Source organism: Balaenoptera borealis (assembly GCF_965194805.1).
Source record: "Balaenoptera borealis genome assembly, chromosome: 11".
Taxonomy (NCBI): domain Eukaryota; kingdom Metazoa; phylum Chordata; class Mammalia; order Artiodactyla; family Balaenopteridae; genus Balaenoptera; species Balaenoptera borealis.
Window position 1 is genome coordinate 37,724,468 of NC_138868.1, and position 18,020 is coordinate 37,742,487.

Below are 18,020 nucleotides of genomic sequence, written 5' to 3' on the forward strand. Positions count from 1 at the left end.
GTGCTTCACATTAAATTTCATATACATATAAAATTTATATATACATAAAATCATTTATAGCAGTCTACTACTACCTGGCACATAGCAGATGCCCCCTAACTACTCCCTTCCCTGCTGATGAGACTGATTCTAAGAAATAAGAGTCTCTGACCTTAAGCCAAAATCTCACTGGGTGGTTTGGCTTTTTCAGACTGGCTTCAGGAGCTTCACTAAGGCCTAATTAAAACACCTCTCTCAAGGCCACATCTCTTATGTCTTATAAGTCAATAAAATGGGACACCAAGACTTGGTGCTTCAATCTTGGTCACAGAGGAAGGGAGTATGAGAAGTGGGAAGCAAATCTAGCTATTCTGAAAGCTGGAAATTGGGCTGTAATTCCCCCAGCCTGGCCTTTGATGTGTGTGTGCTTACATGTGCTCATTACTTTAAGCTGTTCCATGTGTATATATTTGTATATGTGTGTGTATATATGTATATATACACATATCCAGAAGTAGATGTATTTATACACACATATATACACACGTAATGATACCCTAAATTAGCCACCAGTCCCACCCTTAAAGTGTCTTCAGAAAATTAACCCATGGAATAAGCAATAATACGTGAACTATAAACATTCTTGCATGTTGGCAGATAACCACGCTACACATTCCCCCTCCAAGAACCGAGGAAGAGAAGAAAGGGAATAACACAATAGCAGAAAAATGCACTAATCAAATCCATAATCAACTTTGATGATGGAGCAAGGATTCTAATCAAAACACAATGGGGCAAAGTTGCAACAGGTTGCAAGCTTGGAGCTGCGCTCTCTTCCCAGGGGCCTCGCCCGCGCTTTCTTTTTAAACATCTAAAACACCCACAGAGGATTTCAATCACTTCTAATTACTTTTTTAAAGAAATGAGTTGCAAGTTGAACCCCAGGCTCCTAAAAACAGGAAATATCAAAATATTATATATATAATTTTTTTCCCCTGCAACTGCTTCTTAAAAATAGGCTAACCTCTCCTCAAATAGCTCACAAGCATTCCTTATCTGAAGGTCAGCCGGACAGAGTTTCTGAACTAACACAGAGCAGATCTCTAAAACAATTCTTTGCACATGGTCATAATTTATACGCCATGTTAACAGAGCAGATGCTATAAATGTTCATTCTTGGGGGAAGGCCCAGGTATCCCAACACCAGGAGGGGAATTCGGGAGGGATCTGTGGCTGCAGAGCAGTTCCTTTCTCTGGGGGTCGAGCCCCAGCTGTAGGTTTGTGGGAGAGATTCAAGGTGAGGGGTTTGGCAAGTCGGCAGTGGGGGCTGCACCTAAAAGCTAGCTGCTGGCTGCGTCAGGTCTTTTCACACTTGATGGCGATGGACAGCAGGCTTGGGGGAGAACAGGTTGTCACTGGCTCAAGAGAGTCGCTGCCTAATAAAAGCCACGAGACCCACGTCCTTTCCGCATCACTACCATGTTGGATATCCTGAACCCTAAGCTAATAATAATAATCACTGTCATTTCCCAAGGGGCTGTTATGAAACGGGTCTTTTATGGACACCATCCTTCCACCTTCTCATAACTACCCTGCATGCTCAGGATTACTACGGACCACGAAGGCAGCACGCAAATCCAATCCTCGACTGCAAGGAGCCTTTGTTCTTTGCTCATGATTACCTTTCAAAACGAAGACACCAGATACGAAGCAATCACCTGTTAGGCGAAGGTGCGGCTTCCCGGTGGTGACACCCACTCCTGCTCCGCACCACCGCGTGGCCCTGCTCCTCCTCCTTCCCTGGCATGCTCATATCACCCCCTCTCCTCCCCAGCCAGCCATTCCTGCCCATCTCTGGAGCCCGCCATCTCCTGCCTCCTCCGTGAGGCCCTCAGGACTTCTCCAGCCATGGTGGCCTTTTCCTTCCTTTCAGCCCCAAGCATACCTCTCAGCCCTCTTCATGTTGTGCCTGATGCCCTTGGTACATCAAGTCATGCCTCCCAACTAGACTATAAGATCTCCAAGGCCCAGGCTGTGTCTTATCACCCTGTACATCCGCCAGAGCATCCAGGAGGAAGGCAGCTGTGAAGAGGGGAAGACCCCCCCAGCCTGGAAGCCAGACCAACCTGAGCTGGGCCCCCCACTCGCCACCCTGGAGCAGGATGACCTGGAGCAAGTTATTCTACCTTTTGCTAAGTCCTGCTTACTCTTCCCGCTCAATGGCTAGAGCAGTGGTCTTAGAAATCAGGGCCTGCGAGTAACTGGCAAGTCCCTATGATTCTCTCTCTACAGCATGCTGGTTTAGGACTTGGAGTCCAGAGACAGATTGTCCGAGTCCTAATTCTACTTCTGCTACTCACGGGGTTACTAACCCGGTCCTTGCCTCAGTTTCCTCATGTGTAAAATGAGAATAATAACACTTATCTCACTGGATTGTTGTAAGAATCAAATGAGGTCTTTTAGAACAATTCCTGGCACATAGGAAGTGCTATGTGATGACTCGCCATTATTATATTATTGTCATTAAAGAAGATGTTACAGGAAATTACTGTCATAGAAAATGTTATATATGCTTTAAGTGTTACTGTGGGAATGAAATGAGATCGTATGTAAAGAGCCTGGCACATCAGGCACTTCTCTCATCTTCCCACCATGGCTGGTACTGTATTAGGCATGTGACAGATGCTCTGTAAATCCTTGCAAACTGAATGATACCTTCTCAAGGGCTTGACAGAATAAGCTATGCCTTTTCTCACTGAGAGGCTATTAGATCTACGTTCAACGATGCCCCATCTCTTGGTTTAGCAATACGAATAGCTCATTTTATTGAGTGTTTCCTATTTGCCTGACACTGGGCTTTACACATGTTACTTATATATGTCTATACATATGTCTATATGATGTATGTATATGTTTATATATAAACATATGTATATATGACACTTTACATATGTTCTTTTTCTTAATCCTCATAATTTGTGTGGTTGTTTAACGTCCATTTTTACAGATGGGAACAGTGAGGCCCAGAGAGGTTAATGGACTAGGTCACCAGCTAGTACACGGTGGAGACAGGATACCAGGGATATCCACCTGACTTTAAAGCCTGTGCTACTGACCACTGCACAACCCAGCCTTCTCCCCAAAGCCCCCTGAATAAAAGGGGAGTCAGATGCCCCAAGGTATCATTTGCCATTTAACTCATCATCTCCTGAGTATCTTCTAGTGATAAATACCAGGTTTTGAGTCCAGGACTACCAGATGTGTCAAGTCTGACACAGTCCTCGATCCGTATGGAGAGGCTTTCCTGGATGGTGAATGGACACCATGTCAGGCAAAGGGGGAGGAAGCCTTGTCCAAAGATGGGAAAACCCCTTTTGCCAATGTCACTTGGATGCCAGGGTGAGGCAGTGAGACAAAGGATCTGAACCTGCCACAGAGAAGAGCCTCCAGGAAGCTCGGCCATGAATAAAGAAAGGGCAGGCTGGAAAAAAACAGGATAGCCCACTGGGAAGTGGCCAATTTCCTCAGCAATCCATCCAAACCATCCACATGGTCAGTACACAAGGTCCCACTGAGGGCAAGGCAGGTGGCGTGGGGGCAGCCAGGGGACTGTGGGCCAAGGGCGAGGGAGAGAAGAAAAGCCTCGAGGGAACTGGACCACACCAGCTCCTCCGGCAGCAGCTGGAGATCATTTTTTCAGGAAAAAGAGGGATGAATCACCTTTCCAGAGCCTGCCCATGGCAAGTCCACCGACAGTGTTCGTTAAATGAAGGGTCAAATGGGCAACAGTAGAACAGTTGCCTGGGTAGCAACGATCCCAGTGTCCACTTTCCCTCTCATTCCTTGGGTCCTCCTCATCAGGCTGGAGGCTGTGTGTCACATCCCGGAGTCACTGCTCTGGCCTCCTGCATACCACCCACCACACCTCATCAGCCCCGTCTCCAAGGATGGAGGGGAAACCCTCACAAGGTTGCACCCCCAAGCTCATTCCCATTTCAGAGCCCACGTACAAACCTGTGTCGAAGGCAGAAAAAGAGCGCAGAGCACAAAACCCTGGCAGAGACAGGCCCTGGGAGCATTGGGGGAAATCTTTCTCCCACACACCATCACTCAAACCTGTCAGCTTCCAAACATGTTTAGCAAGTGCAGCAGCAAGGGGCATGCTTATCAGCCTGGCGTGGGAGCTTAATCTGCTTTGAGGGCCTTCTCCAACCCAGAGTTCCAAAAGTCTGCTTACAATTAGCTTCCAGCTCCAGTTCCTCCATCAGAAAGGCTAGGAATGTGTTGAGTTCTAGCCTCTGATCAGAGAAATCTCCAGGAGAAGGTGGAGACAGTGTCAGCAGAGAGTAAGTGCCAAAAAGGTCAGCTGGTCTGTTGCCACTTCCCTCACACCAGCCCCAAACTACCTCCCCCGCTGGCTTCCCGCCTCTCCTGACCGGGACAGTCACATCCGTCAGGTTTGCCTGTCCCCAAAAGTCCCTGCTGACTAACTGCCAAGAAAATACAGCACGCCCCTGCTCCCTCCTACCAGAAGAAGAAAAAAGAAAAAAAAAGCAGCAGAGAGGGCAGGAGGCCAGGAGAACCTGATTGGCCCTTGCTGATTTCCTTAAAAGAGATTGCATGGCTAGGGCCCGTCACCCAGCCGAATTGGGTGATGCGGGCTCTGTCTGGAAAGGTAGAAGTCATCAATTCTTTTCAAGTCATCCCCCCACCCCGGCCCCAGTCACCCGGGCTACCGGCATCAGGATCTGCTACCCAGGAAGGAGGGGCTTAGCTTCGGGCAGCCATTCTGAGGCAGGCACCCCCGCCCACCGCAACAGCCAGCCGAGACGCTAGGAGTCTCCAGCTGCCTGCCTCCGCTGGTGCACCGAGCACTTCTACTGCAGTCCCAGCACCGTGCCTGGAATCCTGTCAACCCAAAGGATGGGGCAGGGGCAGGCATCTTCAAGACGAGGGGAGCAGGTACACTGCCACCCCCAGACCCCTTTCCCTGGATCTTTCAGCCAGGCCAGAGGGCGTGGAGCCCAACGAGGCCTCGGACCATTCCTTGGCAGGGACAGAATCTCTGCTGAACCGACACACAGACAGACAGACGCTGCAGCAGACACTGCCTTCTTGGGGCCAAGCTCTCAACATGCAGAACCTGGCTTTTCCAGTGCGGCACAGTTTTGAGAACACCCTGACCGTGCCCGCCAGAAGGAAGCCGCAGACGTGCCCGCACCCCGGTCTCACAGAGCTCCTTAAGGCAAACCTCGGTCACCGGCCACACCCACTGGCCAGCCCACTCTCCGCGCGCAACCCCCAATCTGCCGGCCTAAGTGGGACGGTTCCCTTCTCAGCGCACAGGGTAGCCCTGTCTCCTATCCGGCCATGCCAACACCCCCCCCCCCGCAAGTATTCACCCTTCTCCCAGAACAGTGCCCCGGCACACAGCACCTCTCACCTGGGTATCGAACCCGTTTTCCACCGAGCCGCTCATCCGCAGCGGGAGCCCCTCCCCCGCCGGCTCCTGCAGCCCCTGCGATTTCAGGGGGATCTGGCTAGGGTAGGCGGTCTTGCTCACCTCCACCTTGCTTCCTAACTTGAGGTAGCAGGGCTGGGGGCCCGCCCGGGCTGGGGGCACGTGCAGGATGGGCGCGGCGCTGTGCACGGGTTTGGGCAGTCCCGACTTCATTTTGGAGGCGACCAGGATGGCCGGCATCTTCTCCCGGGGCTTCGGCTTTCCCAGCACGTCCCTGGCAGCGGCGGCGGAGGCGACCGCTAAAGGCAGCGCGGGCAGCAGAGCAGGCGCCGGGCTTCGGCCCGAGAGGCGCCCACCACCAGCCGAGGGAAAGAAAAAAATATCCCCGGGTCGGGGATCTCGGAGCAATCCGGCGAGCTCGCCTTGGTCGCGGCGCTCAGCTGGTCCCACCTGGACGGATGCTGCAGCCGGGTTTCACGCCCCTCCTGGGCGGCCTGTTCAAGGGCTCCGGGTGCTCAGGAGCTGTTGCCTCTTGTGATTCTCCTCCTGGGAACTCGAGGCTTGGACGCCCATATTAACTTGTCACTGCATCTCCGAAGTGAGGAGGCCCCTTTGGAAGAGAAGCGGCGGGGACCCACGCCTCCCGCTCCGGGAGGCTGCGGGTGTGAGCGGGCGAGCTAAGGAGCAAGCAGCTGGGGAAGGGAAAGGACGATAGGGGGGAGAGGGAGGGCGCACGGAGCCCAAGACGTCTTCACCGAGAGGCAGCTGCCGCCCTGATCGCGAGCACCGCAGTGTCACCCGCTACGCAGAGGCGCGGCGAGAGCTCCCGAAAGGTCTCTCTACGCGTGACAGTCACCACTGCCCAGAAGCCCGCCGGACAGATAGCACCTCGGCGCCTGCGGGTCTGCACATGCTCCGTGCGCTATAGCGCAGCAAGGCTGTGGCCGTGGGGCGCGGGCACCGGGACGCGCGGCTGGCGGGCTGGGCAGGGCAGCGCAGCGCTCGCGAGCGGCCGCCGCGCTTCCCGGGAAGGCTCCGCTGGCTGCGGGGCTCCGCGCAGGGGAGGACAGCCGGCTACCCGCGCGGCTGCGGCGCGCGCTGACAGCCCGGGCCGCCCCGGCGCGCCGATTGGTCCGTGGCGGGCCAATCTGCAGCCGCGGCTCTCACTGCAAAGGGGGGCGTGGCCTCAACTCCCGGGCCGCCGCCGAAACTCTGGGGCCGCGCTTGGCCGCAAGTACAAAGCCAGCTGGTGGCCGCTCTGCAGCGCTGCTCGGGCTTCGCGCTCCCCCGCGGGCTGACACCCCCGCGTCGCTGAAACCTTTTGAAAAATGCCCTTTCGAACGCAAGCGCCCGCCTCGGGGCCCCGCGGGAAAGGCTCCGGGGAAGTTTGTTTCCTTTTTAAAATTGTTCTGGTCACCTTAACGGTCTGAGGCTTCCGGAGTCGCGCCTGCAGCCCCGCGGCCCCCCATCTGGTCTGGGCAGGGCCGTTCCTCGTCTCCCGCGTTAAGGACGCGCCAGCCATTTCTTCTCTTTTCTGCCAGCTCTTCCAGGCGCGCTGGGGGGCCTCCGAATAGCTTCCTCTCCAGCTTTCAAAGGCTGCACATTTCACTTAACTATTTGAAGTATTTATAGGCACATACAATACCCCGCGAAGCCTCCCGCCCCAAGACGGTTCCTCCTTGCAACCTACCACAGACTGACCAGAGGAAGCCAGGAGAAGCTCCATGACCCCGGCGGGCTCGGGCTAAATTTTGCTGCGCTTCATGTAGGAGCCCCTCCCTGTCCGCGCCTCGGACACACTGGCCCTACAGGTTCCTCGACTTTAATTCGCCTGAGGACTTCTCTCCTGTCCCAGGTGCTCTATGGGTTCCTCGCTGAGAGTTGGAAGAGATGACACAGGCAGGCCAGACCCCTCATTGATGAGAAGCCCCCACCCCTGGAGAACTACCTGGATTTAAATCGGGCAAGTTCTCTGACAAAGCTTACAAAACTTCGGTTCTCACTGGGAGTAAGGAAGGGGTTTGACTACATATATATAATATACTGTTGTTTGGTTAAACGAGATCGTTCATTACAGTCATTTAGCACAGGTACTTAGCTATGTGAGAGACCAGTAAGTTGGGTATTATTATCCCTATTATTAAATTACTGCTTCTCACAACACCCCCCCACCACCCCACCCCACCCCAGTCATCTCTGTTTATAAGCTGTTTCTCTTCTCTGGCTCTGAGATACAGGTTTTCACAGTATGCCCACCCTATAGCCTGATTTTCAATGCCGATAGCATTGATTTGTCATTATCCAGATCGCAGGAAATAAAGTTTTCAAACAATCTCTCAAAGCAGTATTAAGAAATAAGAAGGCCTCTTACCCTGGCCTGTTCCCTTTCCTATCTTATCTCCACCCATTCTATGCAGCAACTTTCTACTCTAGCGAGACTGAAATGCACACAGTCTTGTATACAATTTCAGGTATTCCTCCCTCTGAAATTAAAGCACACGTGGCCCGTGCCACTTACTTAGCACTCAGCCCTTTACCATCTGATGCCACCTTGTTATTTATGGTTTCATGTTTATTTTCTTCTTAAAGAGAAGGCCTCTTGAAGTTAGGAACTGCATTTTTAACCTTCATTAGATTCTCTCAGCATTGAGTATAATGCTGTGGACAGAATAGCTACCCGGATTGTCATCAAATGGATGAGTAAATGGTGCCAGCAGCAATTAACCAGGAGAGAGCCTTTTAGATCCAGGTACATAAGGTCATAAGAGATGTTATGCTGTATTAAACCTTGGGACTCTCCTACTCAGAATTCTGGTTCTGCCAGATGTAGCAAGAGTTATGGAAATATACTGCAGTCTTTGACTTTAAAGGTCATGGAGATATTCCAAAGTATTTCCATGGCCTTAATGTAGTTTTTCTCAAAGTGTGGTCCCCAGACCACCACCAGCAGCATCAACACCTGGAAGCTTGTTTGATAAGCCCCACCCTAGATCTTCTAAACCAAAAGTTCTGGAGCTGGGGCCCAACAATCTAGGTTTACCAAGTGTTTAACCCAGCGATTCTGATGCACTCTGAAGTTTCAGAACTTCCACCCTAATGAATATATCATGCATTCAGTGCTCCTCCAGGGCCACTTAAACCTTAATATACATAAGAATTATGTATCTTGCTAAAATACAGATTCTGATTCAGTAGGTCTAGAATGGGGCTGAGATTCTGGTTTCAGAATAAGCTCCCACATGACACCCATGCTGGTGGTCTGAAGCTCACACTTTGAGTAGTAAGGCTAATCCATAGGTAGCAAAATGGGTTCATCTCAAGGGCCATCTCTAGCTAATTGACTTTCTGTCACACTGTGCTGAAATGAATTCCAAGGGTGCATGTATCTAGTTAAGTTGGAAACAGCAGCCTGATCAATTAATAATGTCTGTCATGGGTACAGAAAGAGACCTAGTGACATACATGCTATGTATTTGCCATCTTGGATCTCCCATTTAAATCATATTTGTACCAAGGTCATTTTTTTGGATTCTGAGACCCTCAAATATGTACTAATATGAAAAACAATGCATTCTTTTTTGAAAAGTACCTCTTCCTAATACTCTAGGATTTGGTAAACACATGACAGTTCACCTTAACCTTATGTGATTTATTTAACTAAAGTCTTATAACTTCTCATCTTTCTTGATGGAAAAGGAGTGAATCTTTTAGTCTACTTCCAAATTTCTTTCCTGGCCTCTGCATCCCTTTAACAATTTTATTTGCTCTTTCCTGGAACATTTTTCATCTCCCTTTATATCTTTCCTGTCTTTCCCTCATTTTCCTTCTTTAAAGCAAAATAATTTGTCATTATAACCAGACAAAGGGGAAAAAAAAGCTATATTTTCCCTGAGGCAAAAGAGATAATTGCAAGATTCCTCCTTAAATAAGATCACCTCAAATTATAAAAATGTCCTATAAAGTTACTCCTTCCACATAGATGCTGTGTTAACATGAATGAAGTCATTTTAAATCAATAAGTCTGGCAAGCATTGGCAGCTAAAGAAGACACTGGTTCAGCGTATGGCAAACTGCTTTGGAAAGAACACACTATCCAGGGTTTTTTTTAAATGTTATTTTTAAAAAAATGATATGCACTGTGGATAGCCCACTATTTTATTTTATTTTAATTTTTAAAAATTTATTTATTTATTTATTATTTTTGGCTGTTTTGGGTCTTCGTTGCCACATGTGGGCTTTGCGGCGAGCGGGGGCTACTCCTCGGTGCAGCGCGTGGGCTTCTCATTGTGGTGGCTTCTCTTGTTGCGGAGCACGGGCACTAGGCACACAGGCTTCAGTAGTTGTGGCACGTGGGCTCAGTAGTTGTGGCTCGCTGGCTCCAGAGCGCAGGCTCAGTAGTTGTGGCGCATGGGCTTAGTTGCTCCACGGCATGTGGGATCTTACCGGACCAGGGCTCGAACCTGTGTCCCCTGCATTGGCAGGCGGATTCTTAACTACTGCACAACCAGGGAAGTCCCAGCCCACTATTTTAAATCCCAACTTTGACAACCCTTCTCTCTTTTTCTCTTTTGGACTCTAAACTTCCAAAATCTCCCAATTTGAAACATATTACCAAAGCTCCCAGGACCACTGAATCATCATCCAAAGAGTTCGGCAATTCTCTGGCTGTAAGAACGATCCTCAGGTCAGGATGTGCCAGCTGTACCGCTTTCTGATCCTATACATCAGCCACTGGTGATTAGTTGAGTGTAAATTGGGCTTCGGAGCTGACCTGCAAGTGACCAACCCCATCAACCCATCCTTTATCTGACTTAAAGACCCCTGGCTGCGCCTGACCTCCCAAGAAGACAGCCCTAAGAGAGCCTGAAACATCTAAACCCCAGCCTACCACACACACAAAAATGCAGGAATCTGGGGAAAGAATCAACAGACTCTTGGAGACCCCTACTATAAATGATGAAGGGACATGTTGCAAGTCTCTAGAATAATATAAAAAGCAAACATTCTTGAATTTATTTGTGAGTAAAAAAAAAAAATCAGACTAGCTTATTTTCAAAAATGCACTTTTCCTTAATTTTTTATGGCATGGGTTGGCAACTTATGACACCTATCTCAGCACTGGCACAAATGCTCACCTTTTGGTAGTGGCTGAAAATGAGACCCCACCCATCTCAGACTGCAGAGAAACTGGGGTAAGAACCTTAGAACAGCTATTTAGAAAGTCTGCTCACCCCCCCTCCCCCTCCACTTGCTTCTAATCTACCTTTTTCCAGATGGATGTGTGCAGATCAGTATGCTCAACGGTAATCTCTGGGTTGTTTTTTGAGAGCTGAAGACAGTGGCTTCTTCTACCTGCAGGGCTGGAGTGTAAGGAGTACGTGTGAATGTGTGTGTGCGTGTGTGTGTTTACAGGTGTTTGAGGCAATAGCCCTGACTAAATGTCAAACAAATATATGGTAAACCACTGGTTTATCTGATATGGTGTGGCTCAATCATTAACTCAGTGAATAAATTGAGAGCCAACTATGTGCCAGGCTCTGGGCAGTATGACGGGGAGCAAATAAGAATAAGTGCTCATTCCCTGCTCTCAAGGTTCAAAGAATGATGCAACTGTTGTTTCCAGCCTGAGGGTTGCCCTTTTCCACAACTGAAAAACTGAGAGAACAGGGCAAGCAAACAGGGAAATAAATGACAAATAGTAGAACTAACACTCCAATAGAAGCCTAAGAATAACTGGGGCTTAAAGGATCAAAACCCTAACCGCACATCCCCAACAGACCTAGAATTCTGAATCTGCGTGTCTGCATTTTAAACAGGCACTCATGGACTCTGAATCAGTTCTCACACTTGGCTTCACAGCCTTGGCTGTCCATCAGAGTCACCTGTGGAACTGAAAACACAGGGTTGCCCGGGCCCCACCCTGGACCAATTAAATCAGACTCTGGGGATGGGGTCCAAGCATTTGTCTGTTAATAAAGCTCCCGGCTGCAGGCAAATTGAAAAGTGCTGCCTTAAGAAATGCTACAAAGACTTTGCTCCCTCAACACTTTAGAGTGGGGGATGAAGAGGCAAGAACCTGGACAATTTTAATCAATGTGAACGGACAATCTGGAAAAACCCAGGCCTTCTATTACTTTCTGTGCAAGATCTTCTTTTTGAGAGACACACTGAGCCAGTCGAGCTGCCTGTGCAGCCCAAAGGCAGCTGGGTAATTGCCCAAATGTTGCCTGGGAGTCAGCCATGCAGACGGCATCAAGCAGCCTGACCTCTGGTCAGTGCGGGCCCCCAGGCAAGAAGCCAGCATGCTCCAAGCTCCCTCCACCCATTTCCTCTTTGGGTTACTGCTTTCCTCCTGTGAGCCTTCCTGCCTACCCTCTGACTCTGCCCCAGGTACAGGGCCTGGTAAGCATCTGCTAGCAGAGGGGCTCCTGGCCCTGGGAGAGGTACATGGTGCCCAGGGTTCAGGGCTCTCTGAGGAGGGCCTGGAGCAGTTAACTCATGAAGGTCTGTGCTCAGAAAAGGTGTGCTGGCATGAAAAATCTCAACAATGGATAACAAAAATAATCATGTAGAACTTTGGTATGTACTTTGTGGTTCTTTTTCCTTTATTTGAAATGTATTTGTCGGGACTTCCCTGGTGGAGCAGTGGTTGAGAATCTGCCTGCCAATGCAGGGGAAATGGGTTCGAGCCCTGGTCCGGGAAGATCCCACATGCCACGGAGCAACTAAGCCTGTGCACCACAACTACTGAGACCACGTGCCACAACTACTGAAGCCTGCGTGCCTAGAGCCTGTGCTCCGCAACGAGAGAAGCCACCGCAATGAGAAGCCCGGGCACTGCAACGAAGAGTAGCCCCCTGCTGGCTGCAAGTAGAGAAAGCCCGTACACAACAACGAAGACCCAATGCAGCCAAAAATAAATAAATTTATTTTTTAAAAAAGTATTTGTCGTGGGGGTATTTATGTTATTATTTACATACATGTTTGGCTATTGTTAAAACTTGCTAATATGTTTATGTGTGTTTACATATATATAAATAAATACATTTATAAAGAGAAGGAGAAGGAAGGAATCACATCACAATACTAATAGCGGTTATTTCGGAGGAGCAAGTTAGGGGACTGGTCATTCCTTCTTATTTTTCTATCACTGTTTTAAAGGGTTGGGATTATGGTTGATTTCAACTTACTTTTCCATGCAGTTTTGCTGCATTTTTCAAGTAAGTATCTTTACTTGTTTTAAACTTTTATTTATTCAAGGAACACTCATTACGCCCCATAGTGAACAAAGCCCTGTGCCAAATGCTGGTGATATAGAAGTTAGCTAGCTTATATCCACCTCTGCCCTCCACCTTTTCAGGCAGGAGAGATGAGTCCTCTCCCAAACAAACAGACAAAAGCTTTGTTAGCTATAAAAGATTAAAATCCAGTTTTAGTTAAACTAAAATCCAGTTCAGTTAAATCCAGTTTAGTTATATATATATACATATATAAGATCTATATACAGTTGGCCATCTGTATCCGTGGGTTCCAGGTCCACAGATACAACCAACAGCAGATGGAAAAAAAAAAAAAAAATCCAGAAAGTTCCAAAAAGCAGAACTTGAATTTGCCGTGCCCTAGCAACTATTTACATAGTATTTACATTGTATTAGGTATTATAAGTAACCAAGAGATGGCTTAAAGTGTATGGAAGGAGGATGTATGTAGGTTATATGCAAATACTACGCCATTTTATATAATGGCCTTGAGTATCCCACAGATTTTGGTATCCGAGGGGGTCCTGGAACCAATCCCTCACATTTGCTGAGGGATGACTGTAGATAAGAAAGTCACTAACAAGCAGGGTTCCCTCCTTCTAAGACAGCCAGGAACAGTTACTCCAGAGACCCTTCCTGTTTTCCCTTCCTTCCAGGGAAGCAGCTCCTAATAGAATCCTCCTCTGCAGAAGTGCCAAGACCGCCCCCGAGGAGAGGGACTAGGAAATCCATCCTTTTCTGACTGACCTACCAAGCTGTCTCTATTAGCCACGACGCTAGCCTGAAGACAGTCCTCATCTTGCAGAAAGAGAGAGGACGGAGAAGAAAGTAGGCCCCTGTATGCCTGAAACGAACCCTGCTGGGCACATGTAAAAAGGAATTCTAGTTCACACTACCCCTTGGCTGAGTGAAAGCTGGTCTAAAAACTGTCAACAATGCAGAGACACCCGTGAGGATCTTTTGCGCCCTGAGATCATTCGAAGCCACTAAACATAAACAGCTGTGTTGATCTCTACTCGCTCTCCAAACCCAAGGCAAATAAAACCTAAGAGCTTGAAGGGTGGAAAAGAACAAAATATACAAGGATTTTCTTTTATATTTTGGCTTAGAAAGATGGTTTTACAAACAGGGGGGCAAGATACCATTCGGTCTTTTTTTTTTTTTAAATGGCATCTTTCTTGAAGCTCCACATTGTGCGAGAATTTTAGACATTCACTGATACATTTATCAAAATTTTTTTCCTCAAGGCAGTCTGGACATACATCAAATGTGAATCTAACACAGTCAGTCTCCCTAAGGCTGCAAAGAAGACTGTCAAGCATGTCACCCTGGCTTCCTCGTTTCCACAAAGACTGTCTTTTTGAATTTTGGGATGGTGAATGAATTCCTATTCACAATCATTTGCTTCTTAGGGTTTTATCCTTTCCAAGGGGGTAGAGGGGACCCTGAAGAGTTGACTGTGGAGATGGAGAATCCAGTCTTCCAAGGCATCTGGCCTGCAAGACTGACTTCCTGCTGAATTATCAAAGACAGGTTGCTAGAATCTCCTCCCATGACCATTTTAGCTCTTCCCTTGCCTTTGATCCTTTATTCTTGACTTTCAATCCTGTCCGGTATCAACAACCTCATTTTCTTCTCCTCTCCCTAGAGGAGGAGCTTGAGCAGAGTCCCTTATCACGGCTTTTTTTTTTTTTTTTTTTTTCCGCTTGTACTGCATGGCTTGTGGGATCTTAGTTCCCCAACCAGGGATTGAACCTGCGCCCTCAGCAGTAAAAGTCCTAACCACTGGACCACCAGGAAATTCCATGCTTATCACTGCTTTTTTGTTTCCAGTTTCTTCTCTGAGTGATGTGAAGGAGAGAGAAGACTGGGGTGGCGTCAGGCAAACTTGGGTGTGAATCCTGATCTCACCTCCCATTGACTGAGCAAGGGTCACTTCATTTCATCTCTGGCCCTCAGTTTGTTCATCAGGAAAATGGGAATGATGGTAACTAGCTCACTGTGTTGTTGCCAGGATTGGGGATAATGGAGACAGAGGGCCAAGTGTGAATCTAGAACTTCATAGGTGCTCTACTCATTCATTCATTCACTTAAATCATCGTTCAGTGGTACTGAATGCCAGATAGTATGCTAACTGCTGGTGATATAATGTTAGTAAGAGCCAAAGTTCTTTTCTCATGGAGCTTACAATACAATCAGGAAAATGGACAATAATTACACAATCACATCTGTGGATGTATAATTACTAAGCAAGGCAAGTGTTATGTTAGCAGATAAAGAACCTAGACTGTCGAGGCAGCCAAGGCTCCTGGAGAAGTGATGTTGGGGTGATGCTGGGATGAGGTCTGAAAGGCAAAGAGGCAGGGATGGGGCTTTCATGGCTGCCTGCCAGTGTGCTTGAGATGGAAGGCTGGGCAGTGCGCAAAGACCTGGGCGCCCCCTCTGCATACTCCTCCCTATTACCCATGGGGTAAGAGGTGATGTCAAGGTTTCAGTTGCTCTCCTGGAAGCCCTTCAGTGAAATGGAAAGAGTCCCACAGATGTGCATGGACACTTAATTGGTTGTGTGACCTTGGCCTAGTCACTGAACCTCTCTGAACCTCAGTTGCCTCACCTATGCCATGAGTAACACCCACCTCCTAGGACTTTGGAGCAAGATTAACTAAGAGAAGCAGTAGAGGTGAGTACAGTGGTTGAAAAGAGGATGACTTTGGAACTGGACTGCATGAGTTTGATCACATGCCTTTGAGCTCTTCCACTAACCAACCGTGTGACCTTTGACAAGTTATTTAACCTCTTAATGCCTCAGCTTTCTCATCTGTAGAATGGGGTTTCTAACAGTACCTAACAGCAACACAGGGTTGCTGGAAGGATTAAATGAACTAATATGTGTAAAGCACTAAATCAGAGATGGATGCATGGTCACTGCTACCACCATTACGATGATCGTTTTTCCTGGCACACAGTAAGTTCAAGCCACAGTTCCTCTCTCCCACCTACCCTGGAGTCACTACATGACCCCTTGTGGTGGGTATATCTGAGTGTGTGGAAATTTCCATTGCTAAGACACTGAGTGAAGGCCCAGAACCTGAGGCTAGGAGCCCAGTGGGGACCTCTGCCTCTCTGAGAGGGGTTCATGGACACCATCCCCTGTCCTGGAAGAGGGATCTGTATCCCCAGAACTGGGGCACCCAGAATGGGCCAGGCAGGGAAAAGAAGCTAAGAGAGAGGGTCATGGAACCTCTCCACAAACACTTCCCTTGCAGTTCTGCAGGCCGAGAGAGGTGCAGAGAGGTCCAGCCTCTCTCATTGTAGCCCCAGCCCATATCTGCCCTCTCCTCACCTGGCCTCCTGCCAAACCCAGTTAGTAGAGAGGTACACAATCAGGCTATGGGCATATCTGTTATATCCAAGACACCCACTCAGGGTACTGCACCATTCTTCTGCCACGGGATGTCAAACGTGGGTGCCCCCCCCAACAATGGCTGCTTTTATCCCAAACGCCTGAGGTACCGAGGCCATCCTCTCCAAGGAAGATGCCTCTTTGGGGGAGGCAGGCTTTGCTTTCAGCAGCCACCTCTTCATACTGGTGTCTCTCTGACTCTTCCAAATCCACAGTTAAAGTCAGCACATAGTATCAGCCCAGGCACGGTGGTAATCCGGGTGCAGAAAGCCACTGGGATGGGGGCAGGGTTTGGGGTGGGAACGAAACAGTCATGTGCCAGAGTAGTCCTCTCATTTAATGTCTCCAAATAATGCAAATTTTCTCCCTTTTACGGATGAAGAAACTGAGGCTCAGAAGTAATTTTTTCAAGGTCACACAGCTAGGAAGCAGTGGAACTGGGATTCAAATCTTGAACTGTCTGATTCTAAATTCCATGCTTTTTCCATTCCACACACTATCTGACACCAGCCACCTGGGACTGAGTCCCTGGCTCTATTGACTGAAGGTTGGGCAAATCATTGCCTCTCAGCAAAACGGCTCACGCCTTCCTCCAACAGGTGGCTGAAAGTAGGTTGCAGAGGACCTGGGAAGAAAGAGAGCACTTCTGTTTGAGTAGTAGGGCAGGGGGCTAAGCCACAGTGTACTGGGGTTCAGGTATGGAAACAGGCGCTGGAAAATCTGGAATTTTCTGTGTGCTCTTCTTCTTCCTCGTCCCTTTCCTTATCCCCTACACACACACGTGCACACACACACAGACAAACACACACGCACACTGTCCTCATGCAGCTTGCATCTGGCAGGAAGGCATGCCAACGGAGGTGTTGAAATCCATGGAGAGTCATGATTTGGCACCTGTGGAGTACTTTTCAGCACTTTGGAATGACAGCTTATTCGTACACACAGCTCCTCCAGAAAGGCTGTATCCGTGCCATCATGGAGAGAGGAAATCAGAGCAAAGGCTGTGAGTGACCATGGCCAAGCCTGAGCTGAACTTCTCACCCTTGCTCAGTGAGGCTGCTCACAGGTACCTCTTGCTCCCTTCTGCTGTTCAGATTCCAGGTGATCCTGGGAAAACCACGGATCCCTTTTAGGCCCCAGTTTTCTCAGCTGCAAAACAAAGGGTGCTCAGCCTGGGCTCTCAAGACCCACAGGAGCTTAGGATACGGTAATGGCAGTTAACTGGGCATAATAAGAGCTGCCATTTACTGAGAACCATAGACACGTTTACCAGGTGCCTTATGAATGATATCTACAATTCTTAAAGCAAACCTGAGAGGTAGGAATGGCCACCCCATTTTACAGATGAGAAAACTGATCTCCACAGTGGTCAAGGGACTTGCCCCAAATCACATAGTTAAATGCTGGAGCTGGGATTCAAACCCAGGCTCATGTGTAACTATTACCACTTACTGCTTCTGAGGGGATAGGTAGCCTCTCTGCTGGCTTAGATAATGGGCAGGACGCGGGTTTCCGGTTCATCCGTGGCCGCCCGCTCAGCACTCAGTCCTGTGCTCCGATGAGCGGGTGCTGTGTAGGAAGGTTCTGGTGGGCACAGGCGCTGGGTAGGTCATGCAGCTTCCAGGGAGGGAAGGCACAGAGCCAGCTGCTCTGGGGCTGACCCCTGAGGTCCAGATAACATGTCGAAGCGAGAGTTCAGTGGGGGGGGAGAGGAGCAGGAGGCCCTTCTCACATTCCTCCCCACTCAGCACGGAGCTGCTGTCAGAGCTGATTGTCGTCACGGAGCGCCTGCACCTCCGCACTCTCTTCCAAAACACTGACCTACTTTCTGTCGTGTAGAAATGTATCCCGAGCCCCGCAGCTAATGCCTTCTTACTCTCATTGGTACAGGTGGCAGCTATTCTGACTGTCCGCTGGA

At 48.9% G+C, this 18,020-nt stretch overlaps 1 protein-coding gene across 11 annotated transcripts in view; it reads right to left on the minus strand.

Annotated features, from left to right (window-relative positions):
• NAV2 (neuron navigator 2) overlaps positions 1-18,020 on the minus strand; it is an 858,870-nt gene that overhangs the window by 407,142 nt on the left and 433,708 nt on the right. For 5 of the 11 annotated variants that reach the window (XR_014231592.1, XM_082342380.1, XM_082342385.1 and 2 more), the window contains exon 1: positions 5,423-6,539. The exons of 1 other annotated variant lie outside the window; for it this stretch is intronic. Coding sequence is in view for 9 of the 10 variants with exons in the window: in XM_082342380.1 (XP_082198506.1) it covers positions 5,423-5,680 (258 nt within the window). In the remaining variant the exon portion in view is untranslated. Of the gene's footprint in view, positions 1-5,422; positions 6,540-18,020 lie in introns of those variants that run through there. 5 more of the 11 variants (XM_082342387.1, XM_082342384.1, XM_082342390.1 and 2 more) reach the window with 4 other exon arrangements.